Source organism: Mastomys coucha, unplaced genomic scaffold, assembly GCF_008632895.1.
Source record: "Mastomys coucha isolate ucsf_1 unplaced genomic scaffold, UCSF_Mcou_1 pScaffold16, whole genome shotgun sequence".
Classification (NCBI taxonomy): Eukaryota; Metazoa; Chordata; class Mammalia; order Rodentia; family Muridae; genus Mastomys; species Mastomys coucha.
Genome location: NW_022196898.1, coordinates 75,299,406 through 75,320,455, shown reverse-complemented (window position 1 = coordinate 75,320,455; position 21,050 = coordinate 75,299,406). Strand labels below are relative to the sequence as shown.

Genomic DNA, 21,050 nt, shown 5'->3' with positions numbered 1-21,050 from the left:
TTGTTCATAAAGAATTTTCTGAAGGAATGGTAACCTCAAGGATTGTGAATAAACATTTTTACATTTAATGATATTTGCATATCATTGCCTCACAATGGTGCGGGTGGTATGACTCAATGGTGCGGGTGGTGTGATTCACAATGGTGCGGGTGGTATGACTCTCGGGCTTAGTTATTTTCTTAGGTCAGCTATGACTATAAGAAGACATAGAGATATGCTTTAATTAGGGTAGGGGATGCGGTTTTGCCAGCCATCCTCTGTAACAGGTAGGGACTGGGGATGCTGGGGGAACCTGAGGGCTGGCATTTGCTTTGGCATGTTAATGGCACCTCAGCCCTTTGTCCCAGTCTTGAGACCTCACGTCGCTCTGTTTCCCCTCAAACTGTGTGTACATTTTGTGCATCCTTTGGTCTTGCTTGGATCTTTTTCACTGAAGACCTGCACAAGGGTGTTCACTGATAACCACACAGCAGAGTCATGATTAGGCTGTCTTGATATCTCCTGGCAATGAAATTCGTCTAGAACTCTTCAGTTTTGCCTAAGGTAGATTCCTAGAACAAGGGCAAAAAGGCAGCCACATTCTTTGCCAAAATGTCAGTAGAGCTGTCTCTAGCCCAGCTGCTAATATCGTTTGCCTCTGATGCTTCTTGAGCCTCCGCAGCCCCGATGCATTCAACACTACTCTGTCTTTCAAGCTCCTGCCTGGATGGCTCAGCTCAGCAGCTTTTCTAATCCACGTCCCTCCAAAAAGCCATGTGGTTAGGCTGCTGTAGCCATCCCCACTCCATGGTTCCAACTTCTGTCTCAGTTACTTTTCTATTACTGCAAAGAGACACCATGACCAAGGCAATTTATACAAGAAAAAGTATTTTAGGGGCTCACGTACCACAGAAAACATACGTCTCATTCACACGTGAGGCAGAGAACACTGTGACAGGGCATGGGCTCTTGAACCTTCAAAGCCACCCCTAGGGACATACCTCTTCCAACAAGGCCACCAAACAGTTCTGCCAACTGGGGGCCAGATATTCTAGCCTATGAGACTGGAGGCCATTCTCATTCAAACCACTACAAACATACATATTTAAAAAAAAAAAAATCACAGGCCAGTTTGGCCAGTTACACAGTGATAGGGCCAGGTAACAAGTCTGAGTGAACTTTCCACAGGTCAGGGGGCTTGCCTTGGGAGGCGGCTTTTGTTCTGGGTCTTAATGGAGCAGGTGGGAGGACCTAGGGGAGCATGGAGAAGCCTAGGAGAGCAATGAGAAGAAGATGTCCTAAGTTCTTGAGGCAGGAAAAGAAATGTTTTGAGAAGAAAATGACTGAGGGACTGAAGCATCATGGGTGAGGAGATGGGGTTAGGGGAGTGGTAGGTGTGATTCGTGGACGCTTCATAGGCTATGGTTAAGAGCAGCAAAAGAAAAAAACAAATTTTTTGATGTGTAATAGAATGCTCCTGACATTTTGTTGGAAGCTTAGGCCAAACAGTGATCAGCTTTCCATTTCTGAACGTTGGCCGAGCCATTAATAAGGCCCAGCTCTAAAGAAGGCAAGCACATGCTTACTACCCTCCGTGGGTGGGCTGGAGCTTAAGTTTACAATAGCCACAGAGAGTCAGCCAGTTTAGAGGGAGAATCACAAGGGTTTCCTGTTGGACTTGGATTCAGGGATAAAAGCAAGGGCTGAACCATAGCTATTCCATTCCGTGTGTACATTCCACACTGGCAGGACTCAACGCTGAAGCAGATCTTGGCAGAAAGCCTTGGGATCTCTCCTGGGATGTGGGAGAGCTGTCAGTCAGTCCTTAGAGGAACTGAGAGACCGTACATCCATCATCTGCCTCTGCCAGGAGGCAGTCTTCATCTAACTGCATCACTCCAGTGAAGTATAGAACTGACATCACCCCATTCACATACAGAGACAACCCATGTCTCCCCAGCCACAGTGGGCTCCTCAAGAACATAAACATACACTACTCTATGATTCTGCTTCTGTCACCTGTTATTTGGCCTCCTTGCTTCAGTGACATCTTAAGAGCATCCCTGAGAATGACTCCAAGCTCCCAACTGTTTTTCGCTGTGCAAATGATAAATGTCTGGGTAAACCTATGGTTATTTGACAGCCAGCCTAGCAGCTGTAGCTCTACCTGACAATAACATTTTGCTTCTGACTGACTTAGAGCAGTGCGAAGAACAGACTTGGCGAAGTGAACATTTTTGTTGGGAAAGTTAAGTATTTCCACGGGAGTATCGAAAGGTGTTTGCGTCTGTCTGCCATTCAAGGAAGAGGTGTGGCTCTAAGTTTGAGGATTCTTGGTAGATATATATTTGTCTCGCTGCTGCCATTAAATACCCTAACAAAAGCAACTTAAGGGCAAAAGGGTTTATTCTGGTTCACAGTCAAGTGTGCAATGCATGGCAAGGACATCTTGGCTACAGAGGTTTGAGGCAGAAGGATGCATTGCGCCCACAGTCAGGAAGTGGAGAATGATGATGGCTGGTCCGAGGCTGGATTTCTCCTGTCGATGCAGTCCAAGACCTCACCCCCTCCAACTGTACCATCCACAGGTAAGGTGCGGATTCCCTTCCCTACCTAGCTGATCCCTTATGGGTGTGCCCCAAGGGCCTGTCTCCTTGGTGATTCTAGATCCTGTCAAATTGACATTGACCACAACAGTAAGCGGGTGGTATTTTAAGACATGGTAGATGAGCTCCCCCAGGCAAGTACAGGCAGAGAAGCCAACCTGGCTTCTCTTGGGGGGTGGGGGGCTGTGGGTGGGTGGGTAAAAAGGCACCTAGAAATGCAAATACAGAGTTTGAGAGTGAGGTCACTGGCGTCACGGGTGACCTTAGGGAACCGCAAAACTGATGGATGATGTATGTTAGACAAATGAAGGGGGTGGTGAAGAGGAAAGAAATGTAGATATTTACAAAGTTTTCCTCTCAGAAAAGTGGAGTAGCTGGAGGGGATGAGGAGTTATGTGATGGATCTTACAGAAGATTCTGCGGATTACCTCTAGAAGGACATCATTTTTGAAATTGTACCTTTTTTTTTTTTTCAGAAATTGGATCAATGTATTCCAGCAGAGGACAGACTTTGTCTTTATCTTTAGATACAGATTCCCCAATCATAGTTTATTAATAAACATCTAACAAGATACCATATTGAGGATTGGAGAGGTGGCTCAATGGTTTAGACACTCGCTGCTTTTCCAGAGAACTCGGATTTAATTCCCAGCACCCACATGGCAGCACCGTCTGCAGCTCCAGTTCTGAGGAATCCGACACCCTCACAGACAAACATGCAGGCAAAGCATCAATGCACATAAAAAATAAATTGTTTAAAAAAGAAGCCTGTTTCTTCCTCTCTTTTTTTAAAATTTTATTTATTTAATATATATATCTGCATTTACATCTGCATACCAGAGGGGGTCGTCAGATTTCATTTTGAGATAGTTGTGAGCCACCATGTGGTTGCTGGGAATTGAACCTCTGGAAGGGCAGCCAGTACTCTTAACTGCTGAGCCATCTCTCCAGCTGAGCCATCTCTCCAGCCCAAAGCCTGTTTCTTTTAAAAGATACATTGAATACAATATTTTCCTATCTTTGTTTGCTTAGTATCTCCTATTAGTAATTGGACTGCAGAGAGAAAAGAAATGGAGTTCTGTGAAAGAAACAGCTTCATCAAAATATTATTTAACATCCTTAAAAAAAACTTCAAAAGGAGAAATGAGATGCAATTTGAAAATTATTATGTGTTCTTTGTTAACATGACACATTTATTTGAAAACCCTTACCCTGATGCCTAGACATAGTACCATCCAAGCCACCCAGTTCTGAGGACTCTACAAGCCTGTCTGGCTGATTAGAACTTAATGATTGGTTAGTTAGAATGTTGCAGAGCTAAATTAACTTGTGTTCTTTATAGTCCCTTAGAAAGCCTCCGATACCCACAGTTCTGCCTCACCTACTGTTCTTAGGGCCAGCACAGAATCATTGAAATATATTCTTAGCAGAATAGTTTTACCAATCCAGAAGGTAAGACTATCACCCTCCTACCTACTAGCCCCACCAATTTTTTATTCTTTTGACTGATTAAAAAAAAAAATCTCATGTACCCACATCTGTGAAACATCTTTTGGGCAATCCTGGAATAAGGTTACTCAAATTTGGCTCATGGATCAGCTTATCTCTTCTTCTCTTTTAGTTCCATGGAGGTGAGAGCTGTTCTCACCCAAAGAACATTAGCTACGAGGCCCAGTTGCTTCGTGCTCCTTATATAATGGAGCAGAGTGAAGAGGGGCTGCAGGCCACACCTCAGCTGAGCTTCACAGAGGTCCTGTGTGGGAGGCACTGCCTTAATCCTTAGTTGCAAAAAAAGGAAAACGAAAACAAAGCATCAGGATCCCTGGGGAATGAAGATAACCCCTGGCAGCGTGACTCATAGCCCACACTGAACATCAGGCTTCCTCTACACACTGGGTCAGCCTTGTTTGGGAAGCCTGGGCTGTTTTGTTTCATTTACTTAGCAGGGATTTAAAGTAGCCCAGTGATGTTTTTGTACGGGACTATCTTCTGTGGATAATTCCTGTGTATAAACTGCCTGTAAAAAACTTCAATGACTCTAGAATTGAGAATGTTGTAGGTCCAGAAACTAATTGCAATTTATCTTAGGCCACTTTTTTTTTTATTAGCTCCCTGCATAGTGATTCTTTGCTCCCCTCTATGTTAGAACCTAACATCCTGACTACAGATAACACCTTTTGGAGTCTAATTCCCACTAACCAAAAGGTTAAAAGTCATCAAACCATAACTGAGGCTTACAGCCAAGGTTTTCCACAGTGCTGCAGTGGCCCAGTTAATGTTTACACCAGTGCATCTGAAAGCATCTTGATTTAAGACTTTTCTTGTTCCATTTCTATAAAAACTTCATGAAACTGCTTCCGGGTCGATACATGGAATTTGGGATTACCTGAATCTGTATTTCCAGGCTATGGCCACTCATTCTTGGCTCCAGAATAAAATTTCCACCCCATTTGAATTACAGTGTGTGTGTTTGTGTGTGTGTGTGTGCACTTATGAGCAAAACTCATCATCAGATCACCTGTGCTCTCCTACAAAAGATCATCCCAGCTAAACTTGTTGACTGGGGACTTCCTGCATTGGAAGAAGGACTGGGAAGGGTTTTGAGACCCTCACCCAATGTATGCAATGCCCTTACTGCCCTTGGCTTCAGGGAGAGTTAGAATACATAAGTGGAGAAGGACAGGGGTCAAGGGGTCCATCTGTTTGGCCATAGGGGAGTCTTTACAGGAGTTCATGGAAACAGAATCCATGCTAGGCCGAGCAGACCTTCCTCCTAGTGTGTCTCCTTCAAGGCCATCCATGCTCCTGCCTGTAACCTCTCACCCACTGTCCTGTCTGGAAGCATGACAAGCTCAGGGCCTCCCAGAAAGAACTCAGATGGAATCATACCTTGCTTTGTGGTTGGGCTTCAGGAGGAGGGGTAAATGTTGTCTTCCTTGAGGAAGGAATTTGAGAGGCAGGCATCGTAAAAAGGCCTAAGATGGGTTCCATTGTCACAGCTTAACAACCATCTAACCTCAGAAGTTTTCTGCGTTACCATGATTTCGTCTTTGGAGCAGTGACATCACTAGTGCTAGCTGAAAGGCCAGAATTCTCACCACCAGTTCCTAGGTGGCTTTCCATCAAGAAGAAAATGAAACCAGCAGCAGAACTGACCCACCTTTGCCATTTGCTTCCCCACAGCCCTCGATACTAAACCCAATACGTGACAGGTGAGTTGCAGGCAGAGAAATATTTTCCTGTAGACAGGACAGCAGAGTGATGAGTAACTAGATTCTGGAGCAACTCAGACCGGCTAGAAGCTCAGTGAACCCCAACCACGCTTTGCATGACTCTCTCCTTAGTCACCACTAGCTATGGAGACCGATGGTCCCAATCACGGTCCACACCTATTACATTCCCAAGTAACAATCACAGAAGTAGACGGATACTAGGTAGAAGAAACAATGGAACCTTTACCTAATGTAGAGGCAGCTGCTACGCATAACTACCAACAGCGCCTCCTGGCAGTAAGGTTATGGCTAGTTTTCTGTAACAGGTAGATATTATCTACACATATAAATTACATTTTCAAAGCACAGCTTGTGGGAAACACACCGCATCCTACATCCACTGAAACAACTACTCACGGTAGAGCTTCTGCCCCTCAGTCAAGGTATATTTTTAGAATTAGACATTTTGGAATTTTTTTTTTTTTTTTTTTTTTTTTAGAAAGTGGTTATAGAAGTTATATGTGGAAGGAGATAACTGGCTCTCAAGAGTTGGCCTCTGACCCCCACCCCTCCTGGGTAACTTTTCACACACTTAAATAAACCTAAAAAAGTTTTTAATCTTAGGCCACAGCCTGGAGAGATGACTCAGCAGTTAAGAGGCCCTTGACTACTGTTTTTTGCAGAAGACCCAAGTTTGGTTCCAAGCACTCATACTTGGGAGCTTACAGCTTCTTGTAACTCTAGTGCATACCCACACACAGGCATACTTATAATTTTTAAAAATAAAAAATTTAAAACTCATATATGCCATGTGAGTTCGCTTTCCCTAGAGGATTGCATGGCCATGTCATGAAGCTACAGATCCAAGAGAAGAATGCCAGTGGCTGTAACAATGGCTGTTACAACGTGAAACAAGTTGACATGCCCCTTTAAAAGCTTGATACAGAATCCCAGGGGCAGAGAAATGTTCACTTAGCAACAAAGTATGTGGCACCAAACACTACTTTTCTTTTGTTCTTGATTCCACTCTGCTAAAGAGATTTATTTGTAGTTGTTAGAAAATGCTCTCCCCCAATGTGGTCACCCCCACTTCTGGCATGAGGTGAGGGGAGCTGTTTTACAATGTGATTGTGTTACCTTTAGAGAGTTGGTTGGAGGAGTCTTGGGCATCTCATTCAAGCTTAACTCTTTCCAAGATCTGAACCAGGAAGGTCAGGTTCTCTGAGTGACTAATGCACAAAAATCTTGGGAGTTCCTGGTGGCCAGGTGCAGCTATGTGGGTGGAGAGTGGGGCCACCACGCATCTAAGGAATGAGCCTGGGCGATGCAATCTCACTGCACGCCTGCAGCATTCCTTCCTATTGTTCTATGAGACACTTGAGCTTCCCATTAATAATCCCCTCTGTGCTTGCATAGCTCAGAAGGGCTTCTGTTATTTGTCATCAGAACACTCTCATACACCTCTTGGACTCCTAGGCAGCCTTTGCCCCAGATGGTTCACACTGCAAGCACTTCTAACAAGCTAGGTGTTCTAGTTTGCAAATTTGCATCAGAAGAGAAATTGTAATCCTAAAGGAAGTAGTGTCATGGAGGCCATTGATTGACAGCGGCAAGAAATGACAGCGCATTGGCTGGTGGGTTGAATAAGAAGGGCCCTCATAGGTGCGTATATTTGAGTGTCTGGTTCCCAGTTGGTGGACTGTTTTGGAAAGATTAGGAGGTGTTGTCTTGTTGGAGGAGATACATCATGGGGTGGGAGGAGTGGGGAGTGGGGGACTTTGAGGTTTCAAAAGCTCAAGCCAGTCCCAGTCTCTCTCCCCATTCAACCTTTGGATCGGGATGTGAACTCCCTGCTGCTCCACCAGTGCCATGCCTGCTTGCTCGCCACCCTGCTAAAATGATACACGAATTCACCCTCTAAAACTGTGCACAAGTTCCTCAATTAACTGGTTCCTGTTATAAGTAGCCTCGATCCTGATGTCTCTCCACAGTCATAGGATAACCAAGACGATAACCTTACATAAGAGGGAGTATGTTTGTTTTTCTTTTCTTTGCTACTGTAACAAACTGCTGTAATTTGCAACAAAGATGTAGAAACTTAAAAGTTCTGCAGGTGGAAGTCAATGGCAGGTGTCACTGGGCTAAAGAGTCCCTGGGATTTAGATTCTTGCTGAGGTTTCCATAAGATTTCCAGCATATAGACACCTATGGACATTTTCTGTCTCCAAGATGTTGCAGCTTTCCTTGGTTCATGACCTCCTTCCTCCCAGTGCAAAGCCCATACCAATCTGCCAAGTCCGTGTCACACTGGAACGTTGTGATACCATTGTTTCCCCCTCCAACTTTTAAGGACCTTGTTATTACCTGAGTCTGGGAAAATCCAGGATGAGCTCTTTAACTTGAGATCATCAAATGAACAACATTAATTCTATCGGCAGCATTCATTTGTCCTTGCTATGTCATGACATACCCACAGGTTCTGTCGGGTAGCACATGGACACCTGGACACCTGCTGGGTGGAAGTTACAGGTGGGACTTCCCTTTCCTTGGAGGAAAAGGGAGAGATGCAAGGAAGGAGAGAGGGGAGTTTGCCATGCTTTGGAGAGATGAGAACCAGGGAACCAGGTCTCGTGGAGCAGCGGTGGGATATGGCCACTCCTATAGGTGAGTGGTCAGAGATGTTTAGCAGGAACTAGATTCAACTGACTGACTAAAGTTAGGGCAGGTGGGAGGAGTGGAGCTAAGAGTCATAATAAGGGCACGCTTTTCCAGGTGGGAGATAAAAGCGTCCAGCAATTGTGCCAAGAAGGCAAGTTGAAAATGAACAACTGTGTGTGTCTCTTTTATCCGATGATTCAAGGGAAGCTGGGCGGTGGTAGCTCGGTCCGATTCCTGGAGCATAGGCAGGGAAGTGAAAAGCTACATCTTGTCACAGGAGTCAGCAGGAAAACCAGGCAAGAAATGAAATAGTCACCTGGGCACTTAGCACACAGACATAAAGTGGTGCCTATCCTTGGGCTGGGGCAGCAGCTGATGTCTTATTTTAGAGGCAAGGGGTGACTGACTGATGATCTGCAACAAAAGGCATACTGCAGATAACATTCACATGGCACCAGGCTAACTAGTTTACTAGAAATAATTTCAAAGGGTTGTTGGAGAAATATAGTTACATTAAGCTGGGCGCAGCATTCAGGGGGCTGATGTATGAGGATCACGAGTTCAAAGCCAGCCTGAGCTTCAAAGCAAGCTATTATTGAAGAAAAAAAATGAAAATAAAAAATATATGTGGCTAGCTTTCTCCACCTGACCCCTCCCCTACCCAAAATCCTGTACCTGTTACAGCATGGAATTTCATTTACCGAGGAGCTTTTCTTCCTGGTAATGCTAGAATTTACCTTAACTTTGTGGCTATCATTCTCTTTAACCTAATGTTCACTAACATTCACCTTAATCTAGCTAAAATGAAGTGAATGAGAATCTTTTAAATAAATACAATTCCATGGGAAGCTAGAGGTTTAGAAATATTTAAGCATTTATTATAAATATTCACATGTACTGACTTCTACAGAGCAGCCTAAGAACAGATATTTTCCTTTAAGAAGTTTCAAAGAAGCAGCCGAGGAACTGAGCTTCGACGTCATCGTATGCAAAGAGGTTGTTAAAAGTTTTCATTTCTGCCATTTTTAAACCTGTATGATACATAAAATCCACCTTCAATTTCATAAGAAAACAATCTTACTCTCAGTGTTCTTTCAATGCTAGTTGTAGGTCCTACGTATAGGAAAGTGACATCACGGTTCCATAGAAAGAAAATCAAGGAGCCATTTCTCAAGTCTTTCCATAACGAAGCCACAGTGAACTAACTCAGTGACTCAGCACTCTAGAACTCACTCCAGGACTCTGTTCGACAAGCATGAGCATGCCTCAGACACCAGCGAGCAATCTGCCTTGGGCTCTAACCTTGAAAAACAAAGGCTGCTACGAAATGATGTGACCAGGCCAAGAGATGGCTGCCACCGAGACAAATCATGGGGATGACGTAAAGCAGAAAGGCAATGAGAGTGACCTCAATACGCAGAAGACGAGTCTTGTGCACCAACCCTTACAGACGTACACTTAATTCTTTGTAGAGCCGAAACTCAAAACAGTTGACAAAGCTGATGACTAACACGGTCTATAGACTTCCAAATGCTATTACCAAAGCTGAAGTCAGCGTGCAGACATCTGTGTCACGCTGCATTCACAAACTCCAAGGAAGCCGATGCCTCTCCAGTGTCTACCCACGTGTCCTCATCCTTCATGCGTCTCAGACGGGCCCTCTTCACAGTTCGTTTTCATCCATTTCTGCAGGAGAACTTCTGTGGGTGAAATAGGAAGAATACACCCCATCCTCCGGTATGGGACTCTGTGTTGGCCAGTTGTTTTCTTGCAAGAGAGGTCTCGGAGAAAAGGTAAGTTGAGTCTCAAAAGATTCCACGGACTCTCCGTCTTCCTTCTCCAGTAGGAACTGATACTCTCCGAACCTGAGCATGCATTTGTAAGGTAGGTCCATTTTATTGAGGTAGCCAAGCTCCTGGTTATCCACCATCAGGCTGGTCTTCTTGCTCATGTTTTTAATTTCAAACGAGAGAACCGAGCTGTTGAACTGTTTAAACGGCTGTAAAACAAACTGAACTCGGGAAACCTGTTTGTCCTGAAACGTATACTGGCACATGTTGGAATTCCGTCCAAATTTCACCACTTCAACAGAAGGGAACTTTTCTTTGTTGCGAAACCTTATTGATTTAAATATCCCACTGTGCAGCTGGCCAGGATGGTAAATGGTCATCTGGAGACAAGTGACCGTCTCTTCTGTATCAGCGTCTTCAAAGGTGGACATGACGCTCCCGGCCTGCAACAGTCAAAGCATCCGGTTACTTCAGCCCGTACTGCCCCCTCTCTCAGTATGCTCAAAGTGAGCTAGAGGATCCTACACTAAGAGCAAGACTAGTCCCTTCCTCTTGCTTTCTTTCATTTCTCCTTTGCCCATTTGTTATGAGTGCTCACAGTATGTGGTTTAGGGGAAGCAGAGGGAAGTCTCATTTCCTTCTCACTTAAATGGTGATGCAAACCAAAAATAATAACAATAATAATAATAATAATATATGTATATATATTTATATATGTATATGTATATACATACATATACATATATATATAAAATGGTTGTAATTAAAAAATAAAATCAGGTATGTCGTAGTAAGAAGTTGAGGCAGAAAGGTCATTAGTTCAAGCCCAGTCTGGGCTATCTAGTGAGACTGTTAAAAACAAACTGGTTCGGGCTTTAATATCCTCAGAGAAGCTATACACACATAGAACCTACAGTCTATTAACTCTATTATAACCTGATTACTATAAATTGTGAACTCTTTTTAAAATAAGAAACTTAAAGGGCTGGGCGGTGGTGGCGCACGCCTTTAATCCCGGCACTTGGGAGGCAGAGGCAGGTGGATTTCTGAGTTCGAGGCCAGCCTGGTCTACAGAGTGAGTTCCGGGACAGCCAGGGCTAAACAGAGAAACCCTGTCTTGAAAAAACAAAAATAAATAAATAAATAAATAAATAAATAAAAGGAAAGAAACTTAAAGGTTATAAACAGAGGGAGAGAGAAATGGAGCAGCTAGAAGAGGTTAGCTCTCCCAGAGGAGAACCTGGTGAGATTCCCAGCACCTACATGGTGGCTCACAACCTTCTGTAATTCCAATTCCAGGGAATGTGATGCCCTCTTCTGGCCTCCTTGGGTATTGCATACACATGTTTCGCAGAAATACAGCAAAACATCCATACACACAAAAAATAAAGTAAAAATTTTAAAATGTTAAAATTATAAATAAATAACTGCAACAGTATCACCTTATATCATTAAGTTAAATTAATTTATATTAAATTAAGTCTTGAATTTCTAGTAGTTTTGCTTTGGCATTATGTTATCTAACAACTTCCCAGAGGCCACTCAGTACCACAGCCCGTACCAGGGCCCGCCTAAACCTCAGTATACACTGGAGCGCTATTGTACAAGTGGGAGGGATGCTATTTACAGGATTACAACAGAAAAGAAAATTGCATTTCTTAAATTTTTCTGAAGCTATCTTGATATAGAACTACCATTAAAAAAAACAACTAAGTTTTAAAACCACATGCACATAACACTTAAAAGTTCAAAAAACAAAAAGCATTTAGAAACAAATCTCTCAATTCCAACCTTTTATCTTTCTGTTCTAGAATGGACCACTATAAAGCTTTATAAACAGGTTTAACTTTATAAACAGGTTCTCCACACAAGTGTGAGAATTATGTGAGCATGCACGCACACACATACACACACTTCTCTACAGAGAGTAATTTCTCTCATATAAATAAAAACACATTATATTTCATTCTGGCCCTTGACTGCTCCATGCCTCTTGGTGGCTTTTTGCCATAGTCACACAACTCCTTCCACCAAGTGTGGCAAGGGCACCACTCTCAACAGCTGTTTGCTGGGGCCTCTGAATGACCCTTAGTTTGCTGCAGCCTCTGAATGACCCTTACTTGTTTGTGTAGTTTTTTTCATATGCTTATGTTGATTTGGGGCTTGGCATGATTTGGAGCTTGGGAAGCAATAATCTTCAATAAGTAACTTTTTAATTAAGTTGCTTTTATTTTATGTGCATTGGTGTTTTGCCTGCATATCAGGATCAGAGCCTGTGAAACTGGAGCTACAGATGGTTGTAGAGCTATCATGTGGTTGCTGAGAATTGAACCCAGGTCCTCCGGAAAAGCATCCACTGGTCTTAACCACTGAGCCATCTCTTCAGCCCCCATCAATGAGGTCTTATATAATTAAATGACATTTATAGTTGTACTGTTTGTTGTTGTTGTTTATAACAAAGCACAAAGAGCTTAGTATTAAATTACCAACTATCTTAGGCATTGGTATCAAAACTATCATGGTTTGAAAACAAAAACCGGGACTGCTTTCACGACCCTTCTATCCCTGCCTTTTACTGTGTTGTTTTTCTTGACAGGGTCTGTGATGATTTGAATGGGAATGGCCCCATAGACTCGTATGTTTCAATATTTGGCCTCCAGTTGGTGAAACTGTATAGAACTGATTAGGGGGCATGGCCTTGTTAGAGGAGGTCTAGAGATGGTGGGTTTTGAGGTTTCAAAAGCTCACTCCTTTAATTCTCACTCTTAATTCTTGCTGCCTGGCAGTTGTGTTTCAGTGTCCCTTGCCACTCCTCCTCACTTGCTGTCATGCTCCTCACCATGAAGGCATTGACTCTCCCTCTGATACTGCAATCCCCAGATAAACTCTTTCCTGTGTATGGAAGCCTAGGACATGGTGTCGAATCCCAGCAATAGAAATGAATTAAGACCAAGTCTCAGTAGCTAGGCCACTTCACTCTTCCCCTCATACCCAGAGCTGTCTGCTTTTCAGACATTATTTTTCTCTCTTTTACAAAGTTGTGGTGCTAAAACCAAGCTGCACGTAGTTAGCCCATAAGTGACAACCAAGCAAAATATCTTTCGTTAACTCAGATATTAATCTTTTTTTTAAAGATTTATTTATTATATGTAAGTATACTGTAGCTGTCTTCAGTCACCTGAAGAGGTGAAGAAGACACCTGAAGAGGTGAAGAAGAGGTGAAGGGTGATGCCTCTTCATCTGATGAAGAGGGCATCAGATCTCATTACGGATGGTTGTGAGCCACCATGTGGTTGCTGGGAATTGAACTCAGGACCTCTGAAAGAGCAGCTGGTGCTCTTAATCACTGAGCCATCTCTCCAGCCCCAGACATTCATCTTTAATTTTAATTTCACATCCTTATCTCTTGGACTTTATTGCAGCATACTCAACTGCCTAGCAAGGTAAGAGATTCTCCAGTGTAAGTTAAAAAAAAAAAAAGCAGCAAAAGGAATCTTCAAAGTCTTGAGCCAAACATGGTGAAAATAATTGAAAACAAAAGCCAGCAAGAATTAACTACCACCAATGGGTGGAACTGATTAAACCAGTTCATGCTGTCATTCGAATACACTTTCATTATGATAATCGAGTCTCATTATTCAAGAAGCAGACAGCATGAATGAGAATAATTACACTGAGTTATGCAATGATACAATTAGCAATCGATAAAAATAATTCATATGCTGTATGTACATCTTGGGTAACATCCACTCTCCATCTGTATCCCCTGTTTGTTTAAAAAATGTATACAATAAAACTGCAGTACACTTGCAAGTGAAAAACCTCAGAATAAACTGAGGAACTCGGAAGATGGCTCCGTTGGTAAAGCAACGTCTACATGCATGTGCATATACTCATGCATGTACAGGCGTGCGTGCATACACACACACACACACACACACATACACGATTTTTAAATGAGAAGCAAAGAGCTGAAAACTAAAGAGCAGGAACCACCTCCATTTTGTCTAGGAAATGCTTCAACTCTGGCTCATCCTTGGGCTTTGACAGTTTCATAAGAACTATATTAAAAGAGTATTTTTCCAAATATGGTGTTTTGGTTGACAGCTAAGTATTGTTTTGTATGCTCTATATAACCTGAGACAGTTTACAGTTCTGTCTTTTAATAACCAAGTCAATACAAACATGTGTGGAAGCTATGCGGAAGCTTACTGCCAAGCAAACCCACCATGTAGTTTTGCCTTCCTTCATCTCGTCATAACAGCAACCCCTTAAAGAACAAAGAACGGCTATTTCAGTCAGAGTGTCAGAGCTGAGTCCCTGTGATTCTGGAGGCTGTGCTATGGGTTACTCCATTCTAGGGTGAGAAATGCATTCACCTCTCAGGAGGACGAAATGCTGGCAAGCTGACAGTTGGAAGGGTTTCTGCTTATGGTATGCGTCTCTTGCTGAGTCCTTTGCTTGTGCCATCTCAGTTTATCTTCAAAAGAGCTCCATGAATGACTACTACCCCTTTACAGGTAGAAATGGGGCTATGGAGAATTTAAAGAATGGATTCTGCTCTAAAATGAGGTGCCAAAGCCAGGGTCCAGCCCCAAAGGCACTGTCTCTTAGCACTCCACGAACCGCCTCCTTTCCAGGGCTCACAGTTATACTTTGCAAACTATATTAGAGAAGAGAGGGCTCAGAAGCACGTAGCCAGAAGCTGTAGCCAGAGAGCTATGAACCTGGACGCCCCGCTGTTGAAGGAGGGAAGTGTGGCTGCCTCTTAAGAGGATGTGAACCAAAGCATTGGTTTACCGCAAAAGATCATCCTTACTCCGGCATGCGAGCAAGCGCAGGCCTACGATTCACTGGCAACTCTGCTGGTTGTTTGGAGAGTGAAGGAGGCAGATAAACAAAACAAACTAATCTGTTAATTTCCAGAGGCCCAAGGACCTTCTTCAAGGTAGCTTGAAGCCATGGCACTTCAGTATTCAGTAGAAAAGCAGGAATGAAGCCAGGCAGTGGTGGCGACGCCTTTAATCCCAGCACTTGGGAGGCAGAGGCAGGTGGATTTCTGAGTTCGAGGCCAGCCTGGTCTACAGAATGAGTTCCAGGACAGTCAGGGATACCCAGAGAAACCCTGTCTCGAAAAACCAATAAATAAATAAATAAATAAATAAATAAGAAAAACAGAAGTGAACAATTAACATAACAAATTTAAGAGTAGTAGTTGTTTTTTGTTTGTTTGTTTGGTTTGTTTTTAAGCCACTGGTGTGTAGAGGCTCAACAAAAGTGTTTGAACTCTGCCTGTTTTAAATTATCAAATACACAGAAGGCCAACAGACTATACAGCAGTAACAATGTTTGCCTTGGGAAGGGGAACCAAGGGCCAGGGGAAGAAGAGAGATTTCTCAGGGCACACCATGCATCTTTGGAACCTGACACCAGGTACACTACTCAAACCTGCTCAAATATCTAACATTTTTTTCTTTACAAAACTCATAAACCATCATATTTTTGTGGAATAAAATAGAATTAGAGATAGTAAAGTATCATTGGCAATGTGTGTGTTACACAGTATATTACTCTGCTATCTGACAATCACAAGAGTTGTTAAACATGAACATCTGGCGAACAGTAATAATCTGTTAACAAAGAAACTATTATACAACAAGGAGAGAAATGTAATGAAAAACAAGTTCTGGGACGGACAGGAGCCAAAGGCATGGCTCTCCCACCCCCACCCCCTAATCCCTCCACCCCACACTCCAGGCTTAACCCTTTGCAGGCTGAATATACCAAATGCACACACTCACCTGAGAGCCTTCCAGTGGCCACAGCTAGATCAGGACTCCTGAACCTTGTCTTTTCTCCTGAGAGAAAAAAAAGAGGGGTCTGTCTAGGTGTCTTAGGTACACAGCAGCACTGACACCCCAGCTGCAAACACGGGGCAAGCGGCTCCTCTCTGACCCCTGGGCCCTGAGAAACTGGTGAAGGGCTACCGGGCTTTGTTTTTGTACAAGGCTGATTGGCTGAAGATGCCACAGATGAGAAGCTGCCCAGAGATGTTTTTACTAAAATTGAGCCAGGTGTCCAAACGGTTCAAAGGGAAGTTTGCACGGCTCCCCCGACGCCTGCCATTAAGATTTCTCACGTTTTGAAAAATTGTTTTGTTTAAAACAGTACTGGTTGTAAGTGGAGGTTTCTCTGAGTCGATGGCCTAGCGAGGTTTCCCCGTCTAAAACGTTTGCCTTCACCTCTCTCTGCTCCAGCTCTTAGTCTTCTCTACGAGATTGTGATTGCAAGAAGGAAGTTTCTATTTTTGCAAAAAAAAAAAAAAAACTTCTCTCCTTGACAAACACCCGACACCGAGCTGGTAGAAGGGGAAGAGAAACTTGGAAGAAACAAAAGACAAATTTACCCTCTTGCCCAACTCCCTCAGTTGCCACGGCCCCACGGGGTGGCTCAGAAGAAAGACATCTGTCCGCGAATTTTACGCCAAAGCAGACCTGCTCTGCCGAGTCAGCAGTCTTTTTGGTTCCCAATCTTTCAGAGAAAGAGAGGGCAACCAAGTACGAGAGGAGAGCGTCAGGAGAGCTCAGCGCTTTTCAGCGACGGCGATTCCCGGTTTCGCTTTGCCCACCCTCCAGTTCTAATCCCCACCCCACCCCCACTCTCCTCCCTGGCTGCGAAGCCAACGCGGAGCCTCTCCCAGCAACCGGATCCGAATACACAGGAAAATAGGAAAATCCCGGATTACGACAACGACAGGCTTTCCTGTGACCCGGCTGCAGCCCGGAGGTGGGTCTGGAAGAGCCTCGTGCACCCCGGACTCGGAAAGTCTCCTAAGTTCAATAACAGCGTGTGGAGGAAGGGACCAGAGCATCGGCTCCTGAGCCAGAATGCACAGACAGCATCCTTCTAGTTTCCGATTAGATGAAAAGTTTGGAAGAATAGGAAAGAAAAGACACACCCCGCCCCGCTCCCCAGTATTGTTCGGTTCTTCCCTTATTTTATAAAGATCAAGTATTTCATAAACCTGGGATCGTGCTGACTATATTTTTTCAAATAAATATGTATGCATATATACATATACATATGTATATGTACACACATATATATTTTTGTATATATGTATATATACACACATACACACGCACACATATATATATATACAATGTATACACACACACATATATACATATATATGTATATATATGTATGTATATGGTATATAGTGCACGACTGCCTGTAAGGAAGCAAGCAAGCGACAGTCCCCACTCTCAAGCTAAACAGGTGACCAAGAGGTACCTGGGGACTTACGAAGCTTCTGGTGGAAACCTCGGTGGGAGAACGGTGGGGGACCGTCGTTGTCAGCGCCGTGCGGGCTCTCCGAGCCCGCAGGTCGCCCGTCCTCTCGCGCCACCGAGCCTCCCACGGCCGCGCCAAGAGCGGCCGCGCGCGAGTGACCTCGGCAAAGTCCTGGCCGGGCGGAAAGCCCCGCAGAGCCAGGCAGGAGGCCGCCGCCTCCCTCCGGCCCTTTCCCACAGGAAGCCCTGCCCCCTGTCGCCTTTCTGAGGTCTCCTGACTGACCGGATTTGAGTCGCCGGGCACCAGCGGCAACCGCACCTTCTCCAACAAGAGGCAGCTCTAGATGGCATGTGACCCAGGAGCTGGGTTTTGAGAAGGAGGGAACTGGGTCGGTTCCAGATTAAGAGCTGCCGTGGGTGGTAGACGAGCAGAGGGTTGGAGACTCCTTGGGGATTGCTCTCAGGCCTCAGGAGACAGTGGATGAGAGTCCAGCCATAGCCAGACATTATTGGAACCTGCCTCGGGATGCTGCCACCCTGCTCACAAGCCACCCAGAAACCTCCTCACCTGTCACTTCCTGCTAACCATCCTTTCTTCGCCCAACACCTAGTGCAGGGTGCTGACAGAGGCAACAGCCTCGTGGTCCTTCAGAGGACCGAGTGGATACCGGACACTAATCTCCGAAGTTCAAGGAGGTTGGGATGGAAATACAGAAGGCAGGTGTGGAGAGAGCTAGGAGAGGGATTCTGTTTAGGGAGAAGAGCGATGGGGAACAGAGGGAAGAGAGTCTGAGTGACTGAAGATGTTGTCAAAGATGTTCTAGTCGTACCCCTTGCTTGGGAAGCTGCATACCAATTCTCACAGTCATTCCATAGAAACTGTTTATTTGTCTGGACTCTGTCCTTAATTTCAGAGGAGGTAGGTCTTTTTCCGTGGCAATAAAGTGATGTAGACTCTTGTGGCTTCCGCACTGTTGCCAATCTACTGGAGCGCTTTTTTTTTTTTTTTTTTTTTTTTTTCTTTCAAATTCTGCTGGGAAGCCAAGGCTGGGGCAAGGACATCTGCATTTAAGTGAGGCTGATTCCAGTAAGGGATATAATTTCGTTGGTTAATGATCAACATTTATTATTCCTTCTTGGAAGAAGAGACAGCCAATCTTCTTTCGATTGAGTAGTATCAAAGCAGGTGGAAGATAAGACCTTGCCAATTGATTGTGCCAAATAAACCCACGAAATAAAATAACGCAAAACTTGGAGTTGGAGTATCTGCTCTCGAATCTTTGTTGTTAACGGTTTTCTCTTTAGACAAGGTTTTGTCACATAGCTCAGGCTAGCTTCCAAGTCAAGATCCTTCTGCCTTCTGCTCCATCACACTGAACTCCTTAATCTTCAAAGTTGAGTTGAAGAACATGCAAAAAAAATGTGAAGAGGAAGGGTGTAATAAGGGGGTGAACATGGTCAAAGTGCATTAACACACATACAGAAATAGCATAGAAACCTTTACTGTATACCATTAATATATAAGTAGGGGCTATTAATAACACGGGCAGAGAAAATTGCAGGTTAAAATTCAGGATGCTAGAGATCACTCTCTTTGTTCCCCGGAACTGTCTGACTTGATTGATTCAGGATGAAATTAAGCATGCAGATCCACATTAGAATCTAATCTCAGTTAGATTGCTTGACCCTGACAATTAATTAAAAATAATGGATCCTAGCCGGGGCGGTGGTGGTGCACGCCTTTAATCCCAGCACTTGGGAGGTAGAGGCAGGCAGATTTCTGAATTTGAAGCTAGCCTGGTCTACAGAGTGAGTTCCAGGACAGCCAGAGCTACACAGAGAAACCCTGCCTTGAAAAAAAAAATGGATCCTAAAACTGAAGATGAGTGTGTGGTCAGCAAGAATCAGGCAGGAGTATGCACCTCAGAGTTCCTGCTGCCTCAGGGCCCAAGGAATACTTGGCTGGAGCTGCTGGTACTGGCCTTTGCTTATCTCCGTTCAGATAGTTACAGTATCACTCCAGTAATCTCTGCTGGCTAAACTTCTTGACAATGACAGAAGGCCCAGAATGAGTCTAAAGCCTGGACTTGAGCAAAAGCTAGCAGAAATGTGCCCGCTTGTTTCTATAATTTCAGTTTGTTGAATCTTCTGAAGATCCCCAGAGGACATGCAGGAAATAAATGATCTTAAACCATTCATCCCTAAATTAGGCCGTCTTTTCTACTGTTGTCCATTCCCAAGAGACCATTAAAAGCAGTTTTTTGGGTTTGTTTTGTTTTGTTTTGTTTTTGGTTTTTGGTTTTTCGAGACACGGTTTCTCTGTATAGCCCTGGCTGCCCTGGAACTCACTCTGTAGACCAGGCTGGCCTTGAACTCAGAAATCTGCCTGCCTCTGCCTCCCAAGTGCTAGGATTAAAGGCGTGTGCCACCACTGCCAGGCTAAAAGCAGTTTTTAAATGATATTATTTCACAAAGTTACCTCAGATTTTGTTGCTTCTTCCTCTTCCTCTTCCTCTTCCTCTTCCTCTTCCTCTTCCTCTTCCTCTTCCTCTTCCTCTTCTTCTTCTTCTTCTTCTTCTTCTTCTTCTTCTTCTTCTTCTTCTTCTTCTTCTTTAAAGTCAAATATTAGGCAGTCCCATGAGTTAGCTCTGAGAACTGCATGGCCCAACATGTACTGCTCTTAAAAATGTGCTAAGAAAGGGAGGCAGAAAGAATATGATTAAAACATCCTGCATCAAAGTCTCAAAAATAAATTTTCAATCTGCTAAGAACATGACTGTTGGGACTCATGTTTGATTCCTTCTTTACCCTCCTGCACCTCTTCTTCTTCATCTTCTATAGTTCCCCAGAAGGAAAAAACAAAACAGAAAACTCCTCTCCCTGTTTTGCCCAGCTTGGCCTCAAACTCATGCTCTTCCTGCCACGGTCTACCCAGTGCTACCATGCCCAGTTCTGTGGTTTCCTTTTTTGAAAAGGGACCTTTTTTTTTTTTTTTTTTTTTTTTTTTTTTTTGGTTGTGAGCCATTTAGCCCACAAATTCATCCTTCTGTCAACATGACCTCAAGGAGTGAGGCTCTTTGCACTAGGAGCTGCTCGTGGCTGCCAGTGTCTCCTTTCCAGTGGCTTTACTCAAGACCTCAACTGGCCTTTACCCTAAGTTAGCTTCCCTTGACTGAGCCAAAGGCTCTGGGTAGTGGGTCCCTAGGAAGTACACGGAGACTGAGCTGAGCTCTTTAGGGAAGTGGATACTCCACAAGCTAAGCCTGGGTTCTTTACTAAGCCAAAAGCCAGCAACACCATATACGTTCTTGATACAAAAAGAAGGGGTTTCCCATCGTAATGTTGAGTGACTTAGTATTTAATGTGAAAATAATATCAAATGCCCATTACTCAGCACATTTCTATCAATCCTTCAACAATTTGAAGTACACAAATTCTACTCCTGTTTTAAAATTAGATGAAAGTTTGTCAAAGCTCTCTTATTCCATTGATACTGCCACTGGATCTGCC

The 21,050-nt window shown here is 43.9% G+C and overlaps 1 protein-coding gene and 1 long non-coding RNA gene across 5 annotated transcripts; one reads left to right on the top strand and one right to left on the bottom strand.

Moving 5' to 3' along the window:
• Positions 1–2,459: 2,459 nt before the first annotated feature.
• On the top strand, positions 2,460–3,348 carry LOC116093763. The gene is made up of 2 exons (XR_004119830.1): positions 2,460–2,567; positions 3,062–3,348. It is a non-coding gene; the product is annotated as an uncharacterized LOC116093763 (long non-coding RNA).
• A 5,957-nt stretch (positions 3,349–9,305) lies between these two features.
• Tifa (TRAF interacting protein with forkhead associated domain) lies at positions 9,306–17,853 on the bottom strand. Of its 4 annotated transcripts, none has more exons than XM_031375463.1 (3): positions 17,824–17,853; positions 16,047–16,103; positions 9,306–10,688 (listed from the first exon to the last, which is right to left on the bottom strand). In XM_031375463.1, exon 3 carries the CDS (start codon positions 10,674–10,676, stop codon positions 10,119–10,121), a length of 558 nt encoding a protein of 185 aa, XP_031231323.1. In that variant the 5' UTR covers positions 10,677–10,688; positions 16,047–16,103; positions 17,824–17,853; the 3' UTR covers positions 9,306–10,118. The 4 variants fall into 4 exon arrangements, with proteins under 4 accessions (XP_031231323.1, XP_031231320.1, XP_031231321.1 ...); XM_031375460.1 differs by lacking the exon at positions 17,824–17,853 and adding an exon at positions 17,542–17,807; XM_031375461.1 differs by lacking the exon at positions 17,824–17,853 and adding an exon at positions 17,554–17,807.
• Positions 17,854–21,050: the final 3,197 nt, after the last annotated feature.

Bases quoted from the DNA above. Each gene is read 5' to 3' on its own strand.
- Tifa (XM_031375463.1), bottom strand. From the start codon at position 10,676: ATGTCCACCTTTGAAGACGCTGATACAGAAGAGACGGTCACTTGTCTC.